This window comes from Synchiropus splendidus, chromosome 19 (genome assembly GCF_027744825.2).
Source record: "Synchiropus splendidus isolate RoL2022-P1 chromosome 19, RoL_Sspl_1.0, whole genome shotgun sequence".
Classification (NCBI taxonomy): Eukaryota; Metazoa; Chordata; class Actinopteri; order Syngnathiformes; family Callionymidae; genus Synchiropus; species Synchiropus splendidus.
In genome coordinates, this window is record NC_071352.1 from 13957290 (window position 1) to 13982048 (window position 24759).

At 49.4% G+C, this 24759-nt stretch overlaps 1 protein-coding gene across 17 annotated transcripts in view; it reads right to left on the reverse strand.

The window, feature by feature from the left end:
* Positions 1-563: 563 nt before the first annotated feature.
* nfixb (nuclear factor I/Xb) overlaps positions 564-24759 on the reverse strand; it is a 124477-nt gene continuing 100281 nt past the window's right edge. For 6 of the 17 annotated variants that reach the window (XM_053850793.1, XM_053850795.1, XM_053850797.1 and 3 more), the window contains 10 exons: positions 24086-24160; positions 23814-23934; positions 23565-23600; positions 22755-22885; positions 19402-19476; positions 13485-13613; positions 9064-9239; positions 7228-7375; positions 5213-5304; positions 564-2655 (listed from right to left, as the gene is read on the reverse strand). In XM_053850793.1, coding sequence (XP_053706768.1) covers positions 2641-2655; positions 5213-5304; positions 7228-7375; positions 9064-9239; positions 13485-13613; positions 19402-19476; positions 22755-22885; positions 23565-23600; positions 23814-23934; positions 24086-24160 — 998 coding nt within the window. In that variant the 3' untranslated portion in view covers positions 564-2640. The remainder of the gene's footprint in view (positions 2656-5212; positions 5305-7227; positions 7376-9063; positions 9240-13484; positions 13614-19401; positions 19477-22754; positions 22886-23564; positions 23601-23813; positions 23935-24085; positions 24161-24759) is intronic. The other 11 variants (XM_053850798.1, XM_053850794.1, XM_053850796.1 and 8 more) reach the window with 10 other exon arrangements.

Here is a 24759-nt window from a genome sequence, read left to right on the forward strand (position 1 = left end):
TTTTACAACAAGCTAAGCTAAGCTAACTGTCAAATTACCTCCATGACAGGCCACAACACATTAGTTTCAATTCGTCGTCAATATTTTGGAATATTTTTTTCCGTAAAAGTCATCGGAAAAGTTGGAAATGAATTTTGTTAAGTGACAGTCAGAAGCTTGAATCATTTGCTGTCAACAAGCGCTAATGCTAATAGCTAATTTTCCAGATGTCTTAACAAATCTGCTGAGTATTTCCCGTACATTTGCTTTGAGGAGTTTTTAAAGGAGCCTGCTTTGGCGACCCGTGCGCGCCGCGTACTGTCTAAAGCGCTGCGTCGTGCGTTTAAGGAGACTTGAGAAAGCACCAGTTGTCGTAAAACATTTCACCAGTTGTTCCTTCAGCCCTCCCACCTGTTCTGTAAGTGACGTTTTCTTACAAAATAAAAAGCGTAATGATCAAGAAACAAAACAGGAAATTCCAAAAAAAAAAAACAAAACAAAACATTATCCCCAAAAAGTTACTTACAAAGACTGGGATTTTTTTCCATCTGTCTCTTGTATTTAGAGTCCCAGAGTTGCTGGACTTGAAAACCTTTTTTTTTTTTTTTTCGTTTTTTTTTTTTTTTTAAATCCGGCGACACCCTCGAACTAACACACAACACGGTTCCTCTACCAAGGCATTGCACGTGGCTCAATCGACATACATCACTGTGATTTCCAGAACAGCTCTCCCCATCCAAACCAGAAAGAAACAACAGAACCAAGTCGGATCTTCCGTCTACGTCGCCGTCGCTGCGTCTATCGCGGGTGGGAGCTGGCTGTGAAGAGGCTTCGGCTCAAACATGACTGCGCTTCAAAAAATAACTAGACTGCCACAGAGCTTATATTGCAAAGCAAGAAGAACGTAGAGATCTATAAATATATATGTGTGTCTTATATATAGAGCTGGATGATCTGGGTGGTCTAGCTTATATGTGTGGGAACAGAACCTGAATTCATGGTGACAAATTGCATAATGGGAATACAGAGGCACTTCCATAGATTAGAAAGGAAACCATCACCATAGCCACCGTGACTTTTCTTTCTTTCTTTTCTCTTTCCTTTTTAGATGACGAGAAGGTCGTTTCCCTGCAGTGGAGAACGTGGCCCGGCAGTCCAGTTATTTTGTGAGTTTCTTGTGTGGGTGAGTGACGATACGGAATCTTTCCACGGCCTCCTCAGATTGTCTCGGTTTAAGACTTTCCCTTTAAATTCTGCTGACGGGGCAGTTTCGTGCTTGGCTGGTCCGCGAGCGCAAGGCGAGCGGCGGGGGCGCGGCGGCGGGCGGACCCTCCTGGTCGACGCCCTCGTTCCCTCTCGGCGACAAACACAAAATAAAAATTAAAAAAAAAAAAAAACAGCCAGATATGTCACATATTCATTTTGCTCCGCGGCGCGGCCTGCTCTTGGAGCGCCGGCCCGTCCGGGAGTGTAAACAACAGGGTAAACTTTTGTTTTTGTTTTTTTTTTAGAGGGAACGTCTGGGTCCCGACTTCAGCAACCTTCGGTCTCGCTCGACGCACACGGCTGAAATCGCAACTTCCTGTTGCTGTAGGCAAGTTTTAGTCACCGGTGATTGTCAAAAGTTCCCTCTTCAAATACTCGAGCGGAAAAAAGAGTCAGGCGAGAGGAGGGAGGACGCTAGCAACGCTCTTAGCATTTTAGCTAACTTTTTCAAGGGGGGTTCGGACAAACTAGCGTTGAGAAACCGGCATGTTTTGGGGAGGAAATCGGAGTACAAGTGAGCTGGACGAGTTTGTGTCCTTTCCTACCGTAGTGCAACGCTGAGCTGAAACATGAATCAGAGTGAGACCTCCCTCCTCTCCCGGTCGAAGAAATCTTTCTCTGGTTTCCCCCCCAACTTTTTGCGAAATTTTTCAGAACCGTGGGATCTCCAGCTGCCTCGGCTTCGTTTGTCAATAAGGTGCTGTCATTCAAACACAAAAATCATCAAATACAAATCCCAACAGAAAGAACAAAGTCAAACAAACAAGAGGAATCGCTGGGCTACATCGGTCGGGGCCGATAAAGGGGAACCCACGGATAATGGGGGCGACGCTGGCTGGGGACCGGGCCCCTGAGAGCCGCAGCTGGGTGGTGACGTTGGCACACTTCCTGGCTGGTGGCTCTGGTACCTAACAGGCAGGAGGGGGGGGGGCGCCCACGCCTCGCGGGGTCATAGTGCACATGAGGGTTAGTGTTCATCGATTCAGCTTGTAGTGCAACTCTTTTCGTTTTGGCATGGTCTCGCTAGTTAGTAAAGGGGGAGGGGCGTCAGAGTGGGTGGTCCTTCAGAAGGAGAGCGACGTCTTTCAACCGGACTCCGGGCAGAATTCCCGCTCCTCCTGCGGCCCTCCTGGCACCCTCTGGTCCGTCCCATCATCTTTCCGTCCGTCATTCTTTGCGTCAAAACAAAAAAAAAAAAAAGAAAAAGGGTTCCTCCCTCTGAGTCCAGAGTTCCTCGCGCGGTGGTTTTCCGTGATGTAAGACATACTGCAATGGCTGGTCGGTGGGCGAGTTGGTGGGTGGGTAGGTAGGTAGGTGGGTGGGTGGGGTTCTCCTCCTGTGGCTGTTGATGGTTGTGAAGAATGAACTCTAGGTGCTGGTGACACACAGGTCTTGTCAGAGGAACCAAGACTGGAAGAGAGAGAGAAGCAGAGGAAAGCGTCATCACACCTGTGGTCTGGTTGAGTTCAGCCTTATGTCGAAATGAAACATCCTGAGAGAGTTCACTTGAGGGCCAGCGATTATTATTGATTATTATGGGATTTGTTTTTGTTAGTGTAGATTTCTCTTCCAGTCATGTGTTTGCTAGTTAGATTTTTTTTTCCCATCCATTTAAACGATTATTTGTATTTTTCTGCTTGTCCTTTTGCTTGTGTTTTATTTGCATTTTTCAGAGACATATTCTTTAGAATGTTTTACAAAAAAGTTGAACCCTTGGATGTTAACTTTAATTTTCATTTATGATCTAAAATTAATAAATAAATTGATGGAAAATAAAAAAGAAAGAATGAAAACGGAAAATTCACTTTGTTCTATGAAAAAAAAAATCACATAAAAATATTTATTAATTACGGGAAAAATGGTTCTATATAGAACAAAATGAATTTTCCATTTTCACGATTTTTTTTCATTTTCCATTCACTTATTATATCTAAAGCCTTTTCTTTCCATTCTTATTATTATTTTTATACATCCCATTTTAAAGGAATCCTTGTGTGGCTGGTGTACTTGTCCGTTTGCCTCCGATCTTTGTCTAACATCTCTTCTTCTCACAGGCTGCGTGTTCCCTCGCCGGTGGACCTCACTTCACCTGGTCACGTGTTTGGAGTCGCAGATGAAACTTAGAAAGCAGCAGACGGACCCGGGCTGAAGCGGGTCCGTCTGGGGACAGGCTAGCACCGGCTCCGTCCTTCTGTGGTGGGTTTGTCTTGGCTGAGCGGCGCCGGCCTCCTCCTGCTCCAGCACCAGCAGGTGGGTGGGGGACGCGACCTTGGCACTTCCTGTCTCTCCGGCGCCACCGTCCTCGGCCGCTCAGCTTGGCCCTCCTGATCCCAGGCTGCAGGCCGACATGCCAGCGTTCTGCAGGACCAAGCTCTGGCAGCTTTGTTTGCTTTGACTCACGCGGGTGCCATGAATGGCCTCCCGGCTCCTGCCCTTCTCGGTGAGGCTGCTCCCGCGGGCACTGACCCGGCAGGTCCCCGCTGGCCCCTCCCACTCAAGCCTTGGCAGGGGACGGTGACCCAACTCTTTTCTCTCCTGTAGCTTCTTAAATTCCAGATCCACCGGCGATGACATCATGTCTGGTTGCCGGGGTGACCAGACGACCGGGACGTGACTTTTTGGGGGGACAAAAGTTGTTTGCGTTTTCTTGAGTTCCATGACGCTGTCGGCTCTTCCCGCTGCAGCTCCATGTAGTGACCGCTAGGCGTCGCTGTCAGCCCGCTGTTGTGCAGGCCGCTCTGTTCCCTGAAACATCTCGCTGCATGGGAGCGCGCCACTCTGGCCACCTGCCTCAGTGTCGGAACGTTCCCCGTCACAGGAGGTGAGGACAAGCAGCGGGCGTCCCAAGTGTCCAGACCCAGCACCCGGGGCCACGCTGACCACCGTCCACCGCCACTTCTCCAGATGCTTTTGCTTTTTGGTTTGACCCACTGATACATTTACATTTACTGACCCAGTTCTTCTCTCCACATCTGAGCTTTGAACTAGTGAGAAACAATATCTGAATATGAACAGAATCATTGCGCTCAAAACCCTGTTAAACTACCTGTAACTGCAAATGTTTTTAATGTCAATGAAACATAATCCATCATCATCAACGTTTAAGAAAAGAATCTTTCCATAAGGGGGAACAAAAAAGTAAAAATTTTCCATGTATCTTCTATTTTAATGTTCATATCCTGTTGCAAAAAAAACTCATTAAAAAAAAAACTATTTAAATCCAAAATATTCTTTAATATAAACACATTGATTGTTAAAGTATATACAATTGAATATATGAATGTTAAATATTTTAAATATATTAACACCTATTTTAAAATAATTTGATAATGTTTATTATCCAAACAATCCGTATATAAAGTGTAATTTGGATTATTATTATTATGATATAAATCTATTGTGAAAAAAAATGTGAGGACATTTTAACAGCACATTTTAATCCTCTAATTCCAAAGGATTTCATGAATGATGTTCTTTGTGAAGAGCAGATATTTTTGCAGGTCCTTCTAACGTCTCCATGTTTCTGTGTATTTTAAGTCTCTAAGTTTGATCTAAACCTTCAGACAAGCAGCAGTGGAGCAGCTTGAGATGGTTTCAGACTCTAGTGTAAACTCCGGCGGGGGCAGGGGAGGGGTGTGGTGGTGGGGGAGGCAGTGAAATGGAAAGTGCAGATAAGTGAGACGGCAGAGAGACGGGAGGATCGGCGAAGCGCTCTCTCTCTCAGATGGCTTCCATGTGTGCAGCAGCAGCAGCAGCAGCAGCAGCAGTGAGCTGAGCTGCGCCGGCTCCAGCCGGGTGTGGTTGCACACTAATGAGAAAAGTACTGGTGGTAATGGTGGAGCCGCAGCAGGCGGGAGGCAGGAACGGAAAGTTAAGAAAGAGCAGGGGGACGGAGGCCACATGAGGTTAGAGCGCCAAGGTGAAGCCCACATGTGCCACTCGGGTGAGGGGGAGGGAGGGGTCTCACCTGCGTCTGCTGCGGGATGTTCAGAAAGTTGCTGTCCCGTGATCCGATGCCGACAAACCTGTTGGCAGCTGTGGCGCCTGGCGTGGAGTATGCTGTGGAGAGGGAGACACCGGCGTCAGTCCACCTCCACCATCTCACGAGTCCAGTCGGAGCTCGGAACTGAGGGAGCCGGCGTGGCCAGAGGTCACCTGAGGTCAACGTCTGACACGCCAAAGTCATAGCTTAGGATTCTACTAAACATCTGACGCCTTCTGAGGGGAAGTACAAGCTCGCGGGTCTTAAGATGCCTCCACTGGGGGGCGACAGGTGAGACGTAGCGAAGGAGAAAAACCTCTGAGCGACGTTATTGAGAGAATGACCTGGTGAATTATACTGAGTAAATGAATGAATAAAAAAACATTTCCATAGTTTAAAAAAAAGAAGCAAAAAAAGAAGACCAAAAAATAGAAAAATCACAAGTAAATACGTAAAAAAAAAAGAATAAAAACAAACGTAACTGTAAAAAGTTGGTGATAAAATGAAATAATAAAAATAAGTAAAAATGAAATATATGACTCGCGCTGTCACAAAAACTACAGCCAATAAAACATCCATGTACGATCCTAATTTGCAATGGTATCGACGCTACTGTGCGCACACACAGCTGCGGCATTACGGTTGCCATGACAACGTCCGCCAGGTCAGCGAAGCTTCCGTTCTGCATTTGCTGTATTAAACTGATGATGTTGCCTGTTCGGCTATTCACTGTCGCTAGCGCTAGTGTTTTCTGGTTGCGGCTCAAAGAATCTCAGCTCTTGTTTCCTTCGGTGTATCTCATTCACTCCAAACTTCCACGTCCTGTTTACGTCCAGGGAAGCCATCTTGGCTTGGCTTCTCCCACTGTCCCACCAGACAATCTGACCTCAGGGGGCGGAGCTGGGAACGTCCCAATTCCGAGGACAACTGGTACTGGGACAGCGATATTAGCTGTTAGCCGCGGCTAGCTGCCCTCAGCTCTTTAAGGTGACTTCAACATGTTTTCTTCTATCAAAGATGCAGACTGAGGCAGTGAGAAGTTTGTAAGAAGTTACAGCCAAGTCTCACAGCTACGTTTGACAAACAACAAGAGTCGCCTGACGCTCTGGAAATAAACAGAGCTCTGGTTGAGTTCATCCGTGAGGGCCTTGGATTTGGGTCATTTATTCTTCATATATTATTTTTTTTATTTTAAAGGTATATTTTTGCATGATTTCATTTCATGTAAATTTTTGAGTATCGATGTGAGGATTCACTTCAGCATGGCCACAACCCTGTGGATGTGCTAAACCTCACATTAGCGGGTAAACTGCAGTGAAGCTAGCATGCTAACAACGGTCATGGCCCACGACTGGGGCTGAAAACCTCCACTCATTGGTCCAAAGTTTAGATCTGGAGGAAAACTTCCGTGACCCACCACTGCCGAGGCCCCTCTGAGGACCGGCTCCTGTTTTTAAGCAGAGCCCGGCCGCGACACCGCAAACCACACAGGCATCAAAGAGAGTGACAAATTTGGGGCAACTTGAACATGCAGAAGTGTGTGTGGAGGGAGGAGAGAGAAACATGGGGAGCGTCAGCAAACAGACATAAGAGACGAGGACTTGAAGACGCTGACTCGGGGGAAGACAGAGTTGGAAGGAGAGCTAAAACAGACAAAGAAGAAAATGCTCCATCCAGTGCCCCTCCGGTCACGGCCCAGAGAGAGAGAGAGACCCTAAAGGCTAGTCGGCGTCCGGCTCCCGTCCCTACGAGTCGGAAAATCCTGTCTGGGATTGGCCAGTCCAGCGAAGGGGGTCGGTTCGGGATTGTGGCGCGGGTTTTGTCGAAACTGACAAGGGCCTAACAGGGAGCCCAGATGAACACCACAAAAATCCAGTAGTAGAGGAGGTGAGATGGAACATGATGTCACGGAGTCGGAGGAAGAACAATGGAGGGTGCTTTTTTTGTTTGCTTTTCACTGAGGATGACTCGAGTTTTTGCTCGTCTGCGGGGTCACTTACACGGAGATGCGGGCGAGGAGAGTCCACCGTCGGGGGGCGTGCTGTTGGGTTTAGAGTCGGGCATGGGGAGGGGCACTGGGCGGGCCACTGGGGGAGGTGGAGGCAGCAAGAAGGAGCCCGGCATTTTGCTCTGGCCGCTCCCGTTCGGCTGCAGACAACACAAACAGGGTCAGGAGGGCGACATGCCACAACCGCAAACACCGAGTTAACGGGAAAAAGGACGCCGCTCGGAAACCGGGTTCAAAAAATAAAAAATAAAAAAATCCATGACGAGGGTGGGTGGGGGTGGAGGAGAGTGGGGGGGGGACACACGGATGGTAGTATGTGGACGCCGGATTTTAATGAGGGTGTGAGGAAAAAAAAAAACAGCTGGAGGTGAGAGCGCCCACCGGTGGTCGGTCAGCGGGGGGTCTGTGGTGGGTGGAAGTGGTGGGGGGTGTCACGGTCTCCGGGAGCTCCAGGAAGATGGCGGGGAAAAAAAATGAAGACATTGGTCTAACACAAGCACAGGACCCTGCGACGACGGCACCAAAACAACCACACACACACACGATGACCACGACACGGCAATGTCTGGACGGAGGGGAGGGGCCATGACGGCGTCACTTCGGGGGGGCGGGTGGAGCAGTTGAAATAAAGAAGGAGAGGACAGAAGACATCTGGGTCAGAAACAGCACGTGACATCAACAAGACAGGAGCAAGAATTAGAGAGTCAACAAGTGAGCGTGTGTGTGTGTGTGTGTGTGTGTGTGTAAAAGCACAGGCAGATAACAGACAGAGTGAAGCATCCTGGCGCTTCATAGAGCAAAAGCTAGAATCCAACCTTCAGCTGACTTGTCATTCCCAACATAAGCAGCCTACTGTCTTCCATTGTGCTGTTCTACAGGCTCCTTTAAAGCTAAGACACTTGGCTTAACACAGGAAGGGAAACATTTGTGGGTCCAAGAGCGTCACCACATGTGGCCACCAAACCGCTTCAGCTGTGTCACAAACTCTGACCTCCCCTCGTTCACCGCCCCAACAAGAGGCAGACCTCCACCTTCACCAGGTCGCAGGCAGCAGCAGCAACTTTAATGTCCCCATGTGTCACGGCTACTGTCTCGATGAGGCTTCGTGAAACAGTGTCCTCATCTTCAGAGCCCACTAGATGGTGCTCTCCGCTCTAGAATCCTTGGGTTACAATGACACCTCCCCTCATTTTTAAACCCAGAGCGCCACCTAGTGAGCTCTGAGAATGAGGACACTGTTTCATGAAGCCTCACCAGCTCATCACCAGGTGACAGAAAAATATAAAGCAACAATTAGGTGAATAAAAACATAATAATTAAGCACATAATGCAAGTACACAGAGAAGCTGCAGGTGTGTATATGTAAAGTGATATATAGGGAAATAAATGAGAGCTATAAACAAGTAAACACTGCACGGTACTAAGGCATTATAACAGGCGAAGTTAAGAAGGAAATAATGAAGTAGTAAAAATAGAATAAATTGTATTTATTTTTCTGTGATTTAATATCGTTGTTTTAACTGTTTTTCTTATTGTCACCCTGAGTGCTGGGAAGGGGCCTTTAAAAAAGATATCAGTGGAAGTGGAGCTGAAAAACAGAGAATGACTCGGCAGATAAAACTATGACTGAAGTAGTTCTACAGAACAAAGTACTAGGCAGGTAGTGAAAGTACAGTTACGTCATGATGTGTCTTTACTTGATAGATAACTCGACCACAGTGTGGAATTCCCTCAAGAAAACGCTTGTGTTGACATCTGACTGTGACTCGGGGGTGGGACTCCTCCCCCTCCCCCCACCGCCCTGCTGGTCCCGGCTCGGGGGTCTTACCTGTCCGCCGGGCTGCCCTGAGCCTTCAGCACAGACGAACTGCACAAATTCCTTCAGGGGGTCCTGTCCAGGGTGGTGGTGGTAGCGGATGGTGGGGTGGGTGAAGTAAGGACTGGACTGCTGGATGATGGAGGGCGACGGGAAGTGCAGGGCCGAGGCGGAGGCGCGGGGGCTTCCTGCAGGGGAGGGAGGGGACACGGGCGTCAGAAACCAAGCGCCAGACCAAGACAGTGCTGCTGAGGTGGAGGAGCTGTCAGCAGGGAAGGAAGAACCAAACACTGAAACAGACACTCTTGGAGAAGAAAGAGAGCGGGCGGCTGTTGACTGTGTTTCTCATAATGTTTTACGATTTCCATTAAAGCTGCACGACTTTATGGAGCAGGATTCCACACACGTACTGTTCACACGTGCGGCGGGGGCTGCGTGACATGGGGGAAACTTTAAATTCAAGTGGAGGATCATAAAGTTCCGACACTTATGATGAATAGAGCGCTGTGGTTCCCTCAGGAGCAGACGCCAGAGACGCCTGATCGAGCAGTTTCACGTGTGTACGGCCCCTTTTGTGGTCCACGTTTACTCTCTAGCCAGTTGGGACACAGAGGGAGCCGTGAAGACGAGAGACGGTCGGATGCTTGAGGAGAAGGATGGCGTCCACGCCAGCCGTCCAGCTCCACAGAAGCAGCTTGTAGCTCAAGCCAACGCTAAAGTATGAGACCGCGGAAACACCCAAAGATTCTCGGGTCATGGTTCGAGGGTGAAGGGAGCTGGGGTGGAGGTGGCTTGAGAGCCAGAGTTATTGACTGAGCTAGAGAGTTCAGGATCATGGGCTTCACTTTCAGCATCTTGCTGAACAGCTTTTGCGATAAACATAGCCATCGTGCTTAAAAACATATAGCCACCTATTTTCACTTTCATTTGGCAGCTGAACTGAGTACAAGAGTCAGGCAGCAACCGCTGCTCCTCAGGGGTCACTTCAAGGTCATCTGATCACCATTGTTGACTGTCCATCATTTATTTATTTATCTATCTATTCATACAATTTAACATTTCTATCATTATCTATTTACTTATATTTTATGTATTTGTCGTGATATTTGTTGATATTTTCAGGGTATTTATTTATCTGTCTTGTGTCGTTTGATAGTTTGTCACTTTTTTTTAATGCTGACATTTTGTGGACGTCTCTGAACGCGTTACTTGTATATCACAACCTTTTTCAGTAACAGTAATCTAATGCGTTACTATTTCAAACAAAGTAATCCACTTAAAGTGACTTATCTAAGTCACGGTGCGTTACTATTGTTGCCATTGTCGCGAAGCAAAATACTGACACTTGCTTTCTACAACTGCGTTTTTGGGCGTGACGTCATGTGCGGGACACACCAGTCAGGGTTTCAACACGCGGGCAGCTCACGTGTCAAGCTGCCGGCTACACTGCAGTAAATAACAGAGGAGAGAGATGCACGTTTCTGGCTGGAAATACAGCCACTACTTTGAATGAGTGTCTGCTATAGATGACAGTATTAATCCTGCAGGGTCCATCAACGCGCAGAAATCACCGGTTAAAGAGAGCGAAATAAAGTAGCCTCGCAAATGTGTCGAAAAGTGCGGACTCAAAAAACAATGTACCAGTTTTTCTAAACAACACTTATGATAGATTTTTAGACTTTTATAGATTATTTTCTCTTTGGTGCAGGAAGAAACAGCACTGATGTGATGTATTGATGTTGCACTTGAAAGTCAGAAATAAAATGCAATGGAGTAAGTACTAAGTACTAATAAAGGCATCTAATCTAAGGTGTGTTAACCTTCAAGTTAGTTGACTTATTTAGCATGAGAGAAGAGAAACAACACTGAGAGTTTCAAAGGAGTGTCGTCGGCCATGTTGCCGACTAGACAGAGCGGAGCTGCCGATGCTGCTGGGCAGGAAACGCACCGACGACTCTGATGTTGAAGTGTGGCTTGAAAATGTGATGCAACGGTGGGAAAGGAAGCACAAAGAAATGACTGAGGAACTGAGGACTTAACAACCGTCGTTACGAGGGTGTCATTCTCCGGCAGGGACGCAGTTCTGGTGAAGCTCATTTTAGCTCCAGCCGACTCTTGTGTCGTCCACACCCAGGACCGTACCTGAGCCGGCCGGTCGTGTACGGACATATTGGCAGCGTATCGCGGAAGGTTGGGGTGTGAGAGCGAGCAGTTGGTGGCGCTGGAAACAAAGCCCCTCGGTGAGACCTATAGGCCTTTCTAAACCTCCCTGATTTGTATAGAAGCCTGCCCCACTCTCCACCGCGCCAGCCCAACTGATCCCGGCCCCCAGCTGCCCGGCGGAGCCTGCCAACACCCGCTGCTGCTTTACATTGTGTAGCTGAGTGCAGGCCAAGCCTTCAGACGGAGCCTATACCGCTGAGCGACACCTCGCCCCTCTGCCAGGCTCCCGCCTCTCCCTATAGTTCCTCTACTAATCCCATTACAGAGTGGGTGAGGGCCAAATTCTCTGAGGGCCAAGGGCTCGGTAAGGGAGTCCTCCAAGAGTGAACGCAGACGAGGGGAAAGCCTGAACCGGCCGAGCCAAACCTGAACACACGGGTCCACAAACAAGGACATTCCTGCTGATGCGGTGAGAGCGGACGCCAGAGTCATGTGACACAAACCACCGGCAGACTAGATGATGGGATGCCGCTACATCTCGAGAGGCGTGGGGGTCTGTCACCAGCCGCAGAGGTGGGATTAATGACACGGCGGTCAACCGCACATCTGCTCTGCAGCCCTTTGATGTCGCGGCGCTGGAGGAGCGCAGGGATAATGATCTCGGGAGACGGAACACACCAGAGCCACGGACCTGACCTGCACCGCTGGAACCACACGAAGACTGGATCATTCCTGGGAGGCCTCCTGGCTTCTAGTGACGCAACGCTATCTGGACCTGCTTCATGGCAGCAGACTCTGGAGCTGCAGCTCGGAGAACCACATTGAAGCGTAATTCAATAACGTGAACTGGAACAGAGTCGAAGCTCCGGGTTACGTGTCAGGTCGGGTCAATGGGTCGACTCTAGGGCTGCAGCGAACAACAGTCGACGAGTCACCGATTAACTTAAGGATGTGAACATGGCTGACTGTAGCGTGATGAACTGAATATGAAGAAATGTATTGAGGATGTTGTATAGACTTTACGTTTCTATTTTAATTCCTCAAAATGTGGTGTGAAATGTCAATGTCCCACACTCCCAGCGTTTCAGGACATGGTGGACAACATCGCAACTTGTCGACTAATGAACCCGCCGGCGACTGTGTCGGGGGTCGACCATGCAGAGCACAACACCAGAAGAATACTTTCTTTCATCAGGGCAGATCAACAAGAACCCAACGTCCTGTGACGACGTCCGCTCCGGGATCTGAACCCTCGACCCAGGACACTGTGCGTCTGGTTTGGACGACTAATCCGGTTCTGTTGACCTGAGAACTGAAGCTCGCCCCCAGTGTTCTCTCTGTTATCAAGACCCCGATCCTGTTCCAGAGTCTGGGCTCCTCCCACTTGGGTTCGATATGGCTGTACTTCAACACCATCTGTCTGGTGTTCACATCAAGGAGGTTTTGATCTTTGTCCTGTCTGGACTCAATATCTTATCACGACAGTGCCACCAAGACAACTGGACTTAGTTTTAACTCTGGTTTACAAAAGGCAAACATCAGCAGGAGCTTTTGAAATGGTTTGGATAATGACAACAGCGGCGAGACAGTAAGGGCTTGTTTGCTTGGTTCCGTCTGGCTAGATGGACCTGGTTTTCAGGAGCGGCTATCAGCCAGGTCTTTACAAGACTTCCCCATGAGTGGTAGAGCACTTGGCAGTTACAGGGATAAGGGAAGCCGTGATGGATTTTTGGCCCAAAATGACCCAAAACAAATGTGGAAATGTGCATCCATCACAAGAGGAGAAGAAACACGAGCATCTTTGGTCACTTGCTCCTTGTGTTTGTCTTGACAGCTGTATTTACATGTGGGCAGGTTCTCAGTGCAACACTGTTGAAGAACAAACCCAAGTTATAGTTCATTTAAAGGCTTGGGGTTTGAGTGGAGGCACCTTCCAAGCTCTGCATGAAACAGCGATGGGAATCCCACGAGAGCAACAGCCAGTGAAAGCACCAGGTACGTGACCAACACAGCAAGGAAGTGAACCGACATCAGAGCGAGTCAAAGAACCATCATCCCAGAGCCCAAAACAGCAGGAAGCAGAGGAGTGGGGAGAGGTGAGCACAACCCTGCGGAGCAGTCCCCAGCAACTCTCCCAGGCTCCCTCCAGCGCCCCCTAGAGGCCGGTGGCAGCGCTGCGGCTAAAGTAGCGGGGTGGGATGGGGGGAGGTGGTGAGCGGGGTCGAGGGGTGAGGGGGGGTCAGGAGTATTGGGAGCTGGTTTGGTCTCACCTGGTCTCACTCCCGCCAGCATTGGCAGTGGGTGGTGGGTGAAGGCCATGCGGGGGGACCTCGTCTGGGAGGACAGGGCGCTGAAATCGAATTTCCCCGACTTCTTAAGTGAACCAGGCGACGAGAGTCCTGGCAAAAAGGGGATCAACAGAATGGCAGAACAGAGACGAGGGTTTAATGACAACATGGCTGCTTAGTTGAACCTCAATGAAGAAGTAGAAAGATCAACTCATCCAGTGACTGTGATCCACCTGAGATCAATGAGCGGCTGAACCACTCATCCATCTGCTGACCGGCTGAACACACACGTGGGCGGGACTTAACCGTCAGGTACAAACAGCGGGCTGGACTACAGGCGGGGGGGGGCGCGAAGGCAGGGCAGGGGCCAGGGAAAGGCCATACGTGGAAGCAGCGAGGTAAAAAAGGGGTGGTGGAAGAGGGGGAGGGGGTGGAGGTGGGGGGAGAGCTGGGAAAAGCAGCTGGGGTCCGAGTGCGCCGTGGCAACAGTGGCTGCACGAGAGGAAGCAATGCTGACCAAAGTGAACCTGTTTGAGCTCATCTTTGCTCCACCTGATCAAGGACTCTTGACAGTCCATGACCAGCGACAGTGAGCGTCAACAATAAAACCAGCGGAGCTACAGGCTGGTTGGTTTACCTCCGTCTGGTGTCGCAAAAGGGACGGGAACTCTTGTTCTGGTTGGGAAGCAAGAGTCGCCACCAATGTGCTCACAGGGCTAAAAGGGCCTTGGAGCTGAAAGTCACCCTCCACACTGAGTCTGGGGTCTGTTCACCAGCAGTAGGGGTCAGTATCGAACAGCACACGATGAGAGGCGCATCAGATGGCCGGACACTGGTTCAGCAAACTACCTGAAGGATCCAGCTGAAACGGCACCGGACTCGCTCAATGATGGACGGACATGACTTACGACGACAAGACGACAACCACTTCACCACAAACACAACTTCATGCAAGCACTGTGTAACAAACTGCTGGCTCAGAACCAAAGGGAAGTTCTTCACCTTGGATAGTTTTTACATCAAAAAGTCCTGGTTCCAACAATGACTTCAGCAACTTAATCTTGAAGGGTTATTTTCAAAGAAATCTTCCACTATTTCAAAGTAGCTTGAAACTGGTGAGAGATGAAGGCAGACAGTAAACCAGAAGTTTGTTTGGGATGGAAGTAGATTCACTTGTCTAATGTGTTTATACTAACTTTCACAGATGTTTATCTGACTCACTGGAGACACTCGTCCTCATCTCTCTGATTCCCCTTCAGTATCTGAGTCAGTCAGGCTCTCTGTGATGCTCCTACTACCAAACAGTTTTCACACTGTATTTACACCCAAACTTTGACAGGACACGCCCACTAATACTAATACTCAGATTGATCTGCTGGTGTGAAGCCATAGCTACATCAGGCTTCATATTGGCAGCTGGGCTTGTTTAAATGCAGCGACACACTTTAGCACCTTGACGGTTAAATGGCAGCTCAGCTGTCAGAACCAGATCCCAAATGTGGACGAACCACACCAAGTGCTTCATTAAAACGTCTTCTTTTATCACGCAATTTTGACAACTTTATAAATAATGTTCTGCTTCATCACATTGGTCTGGCTCCTCACATACAGAATAAGCATCTTTGAAGTAAATATGAGACTGAGATCATCACAAAGTCTCTAGCATCAATACACCTGTGAGCGCATGGCTACAGTGCAAACATTCTTAAATTACCCTTCAGTGTCACTCGTATTTTTGAGCAGAAAAACCTGACCATAGCCTTCCACTTAACCATCACGTGAACACACACTCACATCCTGGACCTACGTGGATCGATCAGGGAAGTGAGCAGCGACTCTCGGGTCACATACACCCTGGAGCTCAAGGCCAGCAGCTCCTGGGTCTTTGGACAGAAACAGGTTCCTCCATCTGCCCATAACCGTCACCAGAAGTGGACGGACTCAGCTACTACTACTGCCCTGTGCACGGCCCTGAGTTGGTTGCACTCGGGGGTCACCCACACCTGGGCCTCCTCCTGCGACCAAGCTGAGGGAAGCTAGTGGCTTTTTGATGTGTTCAATTCAAAGGCACAATTTAAACGTTCACGCTTCGAGAGCGGCTGCCAAACAGCGCATTTGACCTGAGCCAGGGAGCCGAGATGTTGACAACACGCCGAAATAAAAACCCTGCGAGGAAGCGGCCATAAAGCAGAGAGTAAGGAGGATGTTAAAGTATAGAAATAGACATCATGGATGACATGCAGACCTCATTACGACTCGCGCCCAGATCCAGTTACATCACATTTGCCAGATAAACATCGCTGGCAGCGAAAGCCCCATAAAGCAGTGAACGACACAATGCTCAGTCGTATAAAACAAACATTCAAATAAAGAGGCGGGTAATTTGGTCGGGCCAGGAGAGATGGGGAAATAGATTTTACGAGCGAAGCGTATAAAAACTAACTGCGCAGAGTTTTGAAGGGCTTTATTTTTAAAGCTATACTGGGGAATGTTTTTATCGCTATTTATCCAGAAAGCTGGGGGCAGGGACGGCACAGCTGCCAGAACACAGATAAGTCGAGGGAAAAGAAGGTGCTGGTGTCGAGCTGAGCTTGAGGAGAAGCAGGCCGCGATAAGTCGGTGGGAGCGAGCGTGGAGAGCGGCCCGGCAACAAGGTGTCGGTCAGGAACGCCGTGTTCTTTTATCGACGAGGGTCATCGATCAGCGGAGCAGACTTTCAAATCCAAACTAAAATGTAGACGTGTGTTCGCCACCGTCAGCACGGCGTTACAGGCGTCAGCTTGTCACCCATCTGGCTCCCATGTTTTACTTCACTTCCATTTAAACTGGTTTATTTAAAGAACAGCTGGTGGAGGATTTAAAGTCGAGCTGATAAGTTTGCTGCGCAGCGACGCAAACATTAAACACGGCAGACGTTAGATGCAGCTCTGCTCGAGGGTAAAGGATCTGTAAGGAGAGTGCACCTCGATAACAAACTCCCTGGTGATCACGTGACTAGCAGCTGACACTGTAGGTGAGTGTGAAGGATTGTGGGCTTGTATTATTATTATTATTATTGTGAATGCATTAAAGTGAAGTGGACACATTGAAACAAGATGAAGGGGATGTGATCTTGGTGGTTTTCAGTGTGCTTTAACGGAATAATCCAGAAAAAAGCATAACAATAATTGAACTCTGAAGCTTGCAGAACTTAGGTCACACATCCGTCTGGCCATATGAAGAGACGGACTGTGTGAGGGTGGCTGCAGACGGGACTTCTGACTCCCCTGTCTCTTCAGCGGATCGCTTCTGGATTGGCTGCGTTTCATTCTGCAGGCTTGCAGTTGTTTATACGATGATGCTCCATGAGTAGCCTCCAGGGTGACAGTGAGTAGTGAGCGCTTGGTTTGTTCCGGAGCTCTTCACAAGGGCGGAGCCTGATGAATGTTTGGATGGGGGCGGAGTCTGAGAGGTAAAGGTGTGTGTGAGCGGCTCATTCAAACAGCAGCTGCTGTGTTCCCCACGGTCGGGATGTAGAGGGTCAGAAACAGCCTGGAGAGAGATAGATCTGGAGGTCGGCCATGTTTGTTTACATCCGCCCCGTATAGTGTTCAGGTGACGCTGCACTTCTGCTCATACCTCCCTCTATCCTACATTTCCAGTCTTGCTGCGTCTGAGTGATGCTGGGTTCCAGACACTGGACAATGAGATCCTTCACCAAAACACCACTACATCACCACCCTCCGACAGCAGCGTGAACAGTACAAACACAAATCCAGAGACGAGGGACATTAAAGAACGGAAATCAACAATTTATCGATGCAATGAAATATTTACGAAGGACATATGTACTTTGTTGCATAATTGATGCGCTGCCACAGTAAACAGTGTTGGAGCAGCCATGAAACAACATGAGGGTGTCATCTGCATACATGTCGCTTCTGGGAATGAGGTCATGGAGATGAGGGGCTTCTCTGACCGAAAGCGATGCAGCCGAGTCAGCATCAAGTGTGAGTACACACCTGCCTCACAGTGGATCAGGTAGCAACCATGGTGGTTCATGAAGTGCAAAGAAGCCAGTGAGGCTCTGGGGAGAGCAAACACAAGTCCTGCAGACTCCTAATCTGCCACACACACACACACACACACACACACACACACACACACACACACACACCTCCGCTTGTTGACTTGACGTTACGTCTCTGTCCTGCTCCTGGCAAACGTCTGGAGCCGAGTGGCAGCCAAGTGCTCCCGCGACCCTGCAGCCTTACCACACTAACAAGCTGGCGACCACACACACCCTGGACAGTCACGGGACCGGTCCGCCGCACGCTCGCGTTAGACTTGGAACAGAAATGTACATTAACAGCGTCGTGTCCCTTGTTAACAGACTACCTGGCACATCATTAGCGCTCGTAAACGCAGAGCGGCGGGCGGCGCCAGGACACGTGAAACCAGCATGAGCGCCATCAGGACGCTGGACTAGTCAGAGGCGCAGGAGCGGAGAGCAGAAGGAGGAAGAGGAGCAGAGCGGAGCAGGAGATGGATGATGAAGTACATGATCACCTGCGATGCCTCAGAGCTTCTCACTCAGGTAGAGAGTCACCTCCAGACTGGTCGGAGGAGGAGGCCTTCCCCTCCTCCGCCCGTGTTCCCCTCCCCATCTCCCAACACCACCATCACCAGAACAGATGTCTGCTGTAACCCAGTAGCTCCCCCCGCTGCCGACACATGGAGGTGCCATCTGGAGCAGAGCGCCGCTCCTCTCCAGATTGCTGCGTGCGTGTGTGTGCACATCAGAGGAGGAGCGCAGGCTTCAGTTTAGCCGCGGATCTGTCCGTGAGCAAGAGGACTTGCACGTAGATGACACACCTGAGGGCTTTGGACTTGTTTGTTTGGGCTCCGACTTGGGCCGAGCAGCAGGTGCGGTCCTTCAACACTCGTCTCTCTGGGCCTGTCCACAGTCCGTAACCACTCCTTCTGAATTTACTTAATGGATCAGGGCAAAGACAGGAAGCAGCCTCTTGTCTGCGGTAACCTTCCATAGAGATTCAGATCCGGATACAGACAGAAACTTCTGTCCGAGCTCTGCCTTCATTTCCTCTGTATTGCCACAAAGCTTACGGCGCAGTACCACCTGAAACCTTGGGGGGCAGTGTTGCTGTTGCTACCTGATACGCAGCTCTAATGAGACAGGAAGAAGACGTAAGAATGGTGGAAACTCTCCGTCGTACAATGGCAATACATTAAACGGCCTCAGCGACCCTAACCCTAACGGCTGGAAGTGTGCTGGAACTCTGCTGGGACTGTGCTGGAACTGCGCTGAGAGGGGAACAAATGAACTGCTCCTACTGTACAGTAGTTGTTGCTATCAGAAACTTTCTGCTCCCCCTGGTGGATACATTGGCGTCTAAAGTAAGCAGACAATGAGTCTGGTGTGGAACCACATGATGAATTCTGCTTCTGAGTTACGTGAGATTTTATTCAGCGGACTGAGCGTCAGCTTCACGGTGGAGAGTTGCCACCGACCACAGCAGGCCGGAGACGTTTGGAGCCTTCGTGGAGCAGAACTGCGAGTGAAAGTCGAACTAACAGCAAAGCATGTGCGTGAGTCACATGGAAATGTGAATAGGTTTTGGGTTTTGCTTTCCCACGGTCACATCTGAGGACCGGACGGAGCCTTGCTCTGATTGCTGTGGAGCTACTGGGCCACCAAGAGGCTTTGGTTAAGCCTACAGTGGACACCAGCAGACATCTGGAAGAATCACAACTCCACCCAGCAGCAGCAGCAGCAGAGAGAAGGACGTGAGAGAGAGAGAGAGAGAGAAGTGCACACAGACTTGATCACAGAAACACGGTGGTGTGAGCTGAAGTACAGCATGTCAACAAGTACACAGTATAATGTTGGGTGTCTAACCATGGTAAGGAAACTGCACTCCATCGCTCTCATGCTTAATCTTCCTCTCCTGCACACTGGCCAAATGGTGCTGCACTGAAAGGCCAAACAGGGGAGAAGGGAAGAGTTAACAATGAAGGAGGGTGGGAGTGGGGGGCGGAGGGGGCGGCGAGGGGGGCAGGAAAAAAGAGAGAGGGAAGAGGGCGACGGAAAGAATGAGCTTGAGAGAAAGAAGGCGGCGGTTAAGTAATAGGCGACGGGGGATTTGAATGTGTTGAGTGCAGCGAGCGTGGACTGAATTGTTACATCATTACGGCTAGTAAATGACAGCATGTGAGTGGGAGTGACAGTTATAAAGTGGAGACGTGTGAAAAGGCAGAATCCCAGAGGTCAAATACGACACTCAGGAGAGGGAATTAGAGACGGTTAGGATGAAACACAGCGTTATTATTGGATGGGTGTGGAGCCGTCAGACGGATTAGAGGAAATGGGATAAAATGAGAGGCAATAAAGAGTGAAAAAAACAAAAAAACGGGTGAATGATCAACTCAAGCTCAGACTGGAGTCAAGCTACTGCCAGGAGTTTATTAAGCTCGGGCTCCAAACGAAACCAGTTTGGCAACAAATGAGGACAAACTCTCCATGTGGCTTCCAATACGGCGCGGTTTTAAGGCTCAAAATAGCAATATCCGAGAATAAGGAACCTATGAATCAGACACAGCATCTCAATAATGTCTCACACGAGTCAGAAAACAATAACTACAAAGACACACCTGAGACTGGGACGCAATGTTGGCAGCGTGAAGCTACTAGCTAGTCGTGCGAATAGTTCAATCACAACTATCCATCTGTACAGCCATCCATCAATCCACCCATCCACCCACTCACCCATCCAACTAACCTTCAATCAATCCACCCACCCACCCATCCAACTAACTATCCATCCACCCACCCACCCATCCATCAATCCATCATTCACCCACCCACCCATCCACCTAACTAACATCCATCCACCATCTATCCATCCACCCACCCATCCACTCACCCATCCAACTAACCTTCCATCAATCCACCCACCCATCCATCCATCATCCACCCACCCATCCATCCATCATCCACCCACCCACCCATCCATCCAACTAACTATCGATCCACCCACCCATCCACCTAACTAACATCCATCCATCTATCAATCCACCCAAACACTCATCCACCTAACTAACATCCATCCATCTATCAATCCACCCAAACACTCATCCACCTAACTAACATCCATCCACCATCTATTCATCCATCAATCCACCCATCCACCCACTCACACATCCAACTAACCTTCCATCCATCCACCCAGCCATCTATCTAACTAACCATCCAACTATCCATCCATCAATCCATCCACTCATTCACCCACCCATCCACCTAACTAACATCCATCCATCTATCCATCCATCCATCAATCCATCCACCCATCCAACCACTCATCCACCTAACATCCATCCACCATCTATCCATCCATTAATCCACCCATCCACCCACCCATCCATCCAACTAACCTTCCATCAATCCACCCACCCATCCATCCATCCACTCATCCACCCACTCATCCATCCAACTAACCTTCCATCAATCCACCCACCCATCCACCCACCCATCCAACTAACTAACATCCATCCATCTATCAATCCACCCAAACACTCATCCACCTAACTAACATCCATCCATCTATCAATCCACCCAAACACTCATCCACCTAACATCCATCCACCATCTATTCATCCATCAATCCACCCATCCACCCACTCACACATCCAACTAACCTTCCATCCATCCACCCAGCCATCCATCTAACTAACCATCCAACTATCCATCCACCCATCCATCCACTCACCCACTCATCCATCCATCCACTCATCAACCCACCCATCCAAGTAACTAACAGCCACCATCTATCCATCCATCAATCCACCCATCCAACTATCCATCCACTCATCCATCCATCCAGACTAGCATCTTCTCCAGTAACACGCTCGACTCTCCGCTCCAGCGACACTCCACCAGTCACACGTCAAGTCAACCCTCATGATCCCGCTGTGTCCTCCTAACCCGACAGAAGCCACACACTAACATAACACAGGAGATGTGGATGACTCCCTCCTCAGGAATTCAGACAGTGCTCCACTTATCCCACCACACTGCATCATAATGTGTGTTCTTAATGGTGTCGACGCGTCGCATCTGCACGAGACAAACGACAGCACTCGCACTTGCCCTGCGACACGCTGGCTGGAGGGCGTGTGGTGGGACGCCACCAGAAGCGCTGGAGAGCGGGGAACGGCTGGCAGTAACTGAGCAAATGTGCCTCGGTGAACTACACATGACTTTCAATCGCCCGCTGCTTCAGAACAGAAGAGAATATGCTGAGTCGGGGGTTGTGAGGAAGAGAGGGACAGAGGTGGATGGTGAGGAGAGAGAGAGAGAGGGGGGCGAGTGGGGGGGAGGAGGTGCAGGGGGAGGGGGAGACCCTGGTCCTGTGGTCCACATCAAGTCATGAAAGGGAAATTGAATGGATCAACACGCTGCAACGTCTCCAGGTGAGAAATCAAATCCACAAAATATTGAATACTAAAAATTATTATTATTTCATTTATGAAGGTGCGGTGAAGAAGGTTGAGAAAAACAGATTTCTGTCGTTTTCTTCATAAAAATATACATCAGTAAACATAGGTTGATAGTAATGCAAGTGAAAAAGAAAGAATAAATAGTATTTATTTTTAAAGTTTAACTTATGTTTCATTGTCTTATATGCATTTTTTTTCTTCTGAATATATTTTAATATATATTCCAATTTCCTTCATGATGGGGGTCACAGCTGGCTGGACATGTACCTCCCTGACCTGTTCAGAAACTCTGGCTCACCTTAGATTAGATTAGATTAGCTGTCCTTCCTTTGTCCCACCGTGCAGAAATTCAACTCTACTTCAAAAAATATAGATCATTTAAAGATAACACTTTGCATACTTTCTTTTGAAAAACATTTGTGACCAAGTGAAACAAACAGTCAAAAATATATATTGAAAAACTTTGTTAAAGGTACAGAAACAATGAGGATTATTTTTCATTCTTAAAAACATCTCTAAATTAATTATTTGAATGACTTAAATCTTGGTTCAGTTGAGTGATCTTGCATCAGGTCATCTGAATTATTGTCATAAGGATTATTGATAACTGAGGAGCACAGTTGAGTCGTGTTGTCCAGGCCTGGTGCGGAAGCTAAAGCATCTCATGTGGATCCTGGGCTCTGACGTGATGTGGACCTCTGTCAGGACCTCAGGAAGCAAGTGCTGGAGGATCTCCAGTGTTGGGCGCCCAGTTACCTGCGTCTACGTCGTTGGGCCATCCACTGGACTGAGAGCTGCTGCCGGCCGCCGGGGAGCGGCCCGAGTAGAAGACATCGTCCACCGGACTCTCCATCTCGCTGTCGTCGATGGACTTGCGCTTGTTGGAGCTGAGAGACGGGAGAGGGTCAGTTTCAGTCAGACGTTGGTGGACAATGGTGAGGCTGAGGAGTGAGTTCAGAGTCAAGACATCTCTCACTTACAGCAGTAATAATAATATCATTAGTGTATTATAACTTAATTCTTGGTTAATCTGTGAATAACGTATTGTTCTATCAATGCTGTGAAAACAGAGCATGATGACGGACTTACTGCATCATGGTTTGGAGGACATATTTTCACACCCTGTCTTTATGAATTTTTGGTGGTTTTCTGAGAGATCCCTGCTGCAGGGGAGGCCGCAGCGCTGTGTGCCATATTACGTCTGGACATAAATGTCAAGAGCCATCACTGCCGAGAGACGTGAGGCGAGCTGCGAGGCTTCGTCCCCCTCTGCGGGCGCCAGACATGCATCTGTGTGAAATTTTCAGAGTTTTGTTTCTGCATTAGCATCCAGCCACGAGGGACGGAGGCCGTATAGACGGCGGCGAGAAACATGTTTTGTATTCCGCCACTCGGCCAACAAAGCCCAGGGAAGCATGTGGAGCGTTCCTGCGAGTGTGTTCCTCGCACATCTGCGAGCGATAAAATGCGCGAGCGCCCAGTGCTCCTCGCGCTTATCTGTGTACGTGTGCGGCGCTCTGGGTTGCATTAGCATCGGGGGAGAGGTTCAGTAATGAGTGTAACTACCTCCGTGGGAGACTTGCATAAAGCTCCATTTCAGTCCTGCAGCGTAAGATGAGTGGGAGGAGACGGCAGGAGGAGTCGGGGGGGAAGACGGAGACAAAGACGCAGACAGTGCGTCCCACAGATAAGTAGGAAGAACAGAGGGATTAGTGGTGAGGGAGGAGAGAAACGGGGAAGGAGAGAATCAAAAAGCAGAGCAAGCTGAGCGTTAAAGTGCCGCGGGTCATGTGACGCGGGCGGGAGGGGAGGTACCTGGTGGAGGGGGTGGAGGTGATGGAGCGCCGTCCCAGCGTCACCTGGTTGATGTTGTAGTAGCCGGGGCTGTCCAGGTCGGCCAAGGAGAAGTTGGGTCCGGTCGCTGTGGCAACCGGTGCTGGGAAGGCAACACAGAGCGAGTCAGCACCTGAGAGTGTAACCTGCACCTCGCATCACTGCTGGGGAGGGGAGGGGAGGGGGCCGCGTCCCGCAGCTGACAGGTGGAATGTGTCTCTCACTGAGATGGTGAAATGAAAGCCGTGACTCACTCTGAGACACCCGGACCAGCTCGGCAACGTTCCACACCCCTGAAGTCACAAAGCAGTCCTGGAAACTCAAGTGTCCTGAGAGAGAGAGAGAGAGAGTCAGAGGGGTCCAGTTCCACACACACGTGTCCTCCATAACGTCCTCCATGTTCTTCTGATCACAGCTGACGAAGAAGACAGCGCCGTAACTGCACATACAGATGTTGATCCAATGTAAATAACGCAGAAGCAGATGCTTCCATGGAGGAGCCTCATGTCCTCAGAGCCACGTGTGATACCTGTACAACACAACCCTGCATCACATCTATGTTACGCTCCGACAACATCACCACTTCGATCAAACGTTGAGTCACGTTTTCTACCAACCAAGCTCATTGGTCAGTGGCTGGGTCGCGGGGGCAGCAGCTTCAGATGTCCAGATGCCCGAACCACCTCATCTGGCTCCCTTTAACGCGGAGAAGCAGCCGCTCTAGTCCGAGTCTCTCCCATGTGACAGAGTTCCTCACGCCTGCCACTCGGCAAAGGACACTCATTTCAGTATCGGAGAGCTCCTTCTTTGCCTCCTGACCATAGGTGAGGTCCTGGACCAAGAGCTTTGGCTCAGCTCTCACTACCACCATCATCTCCGAATGACACCACACCATTCAGGTTCTTGCCTGAGCCTCCGATGGGAGACG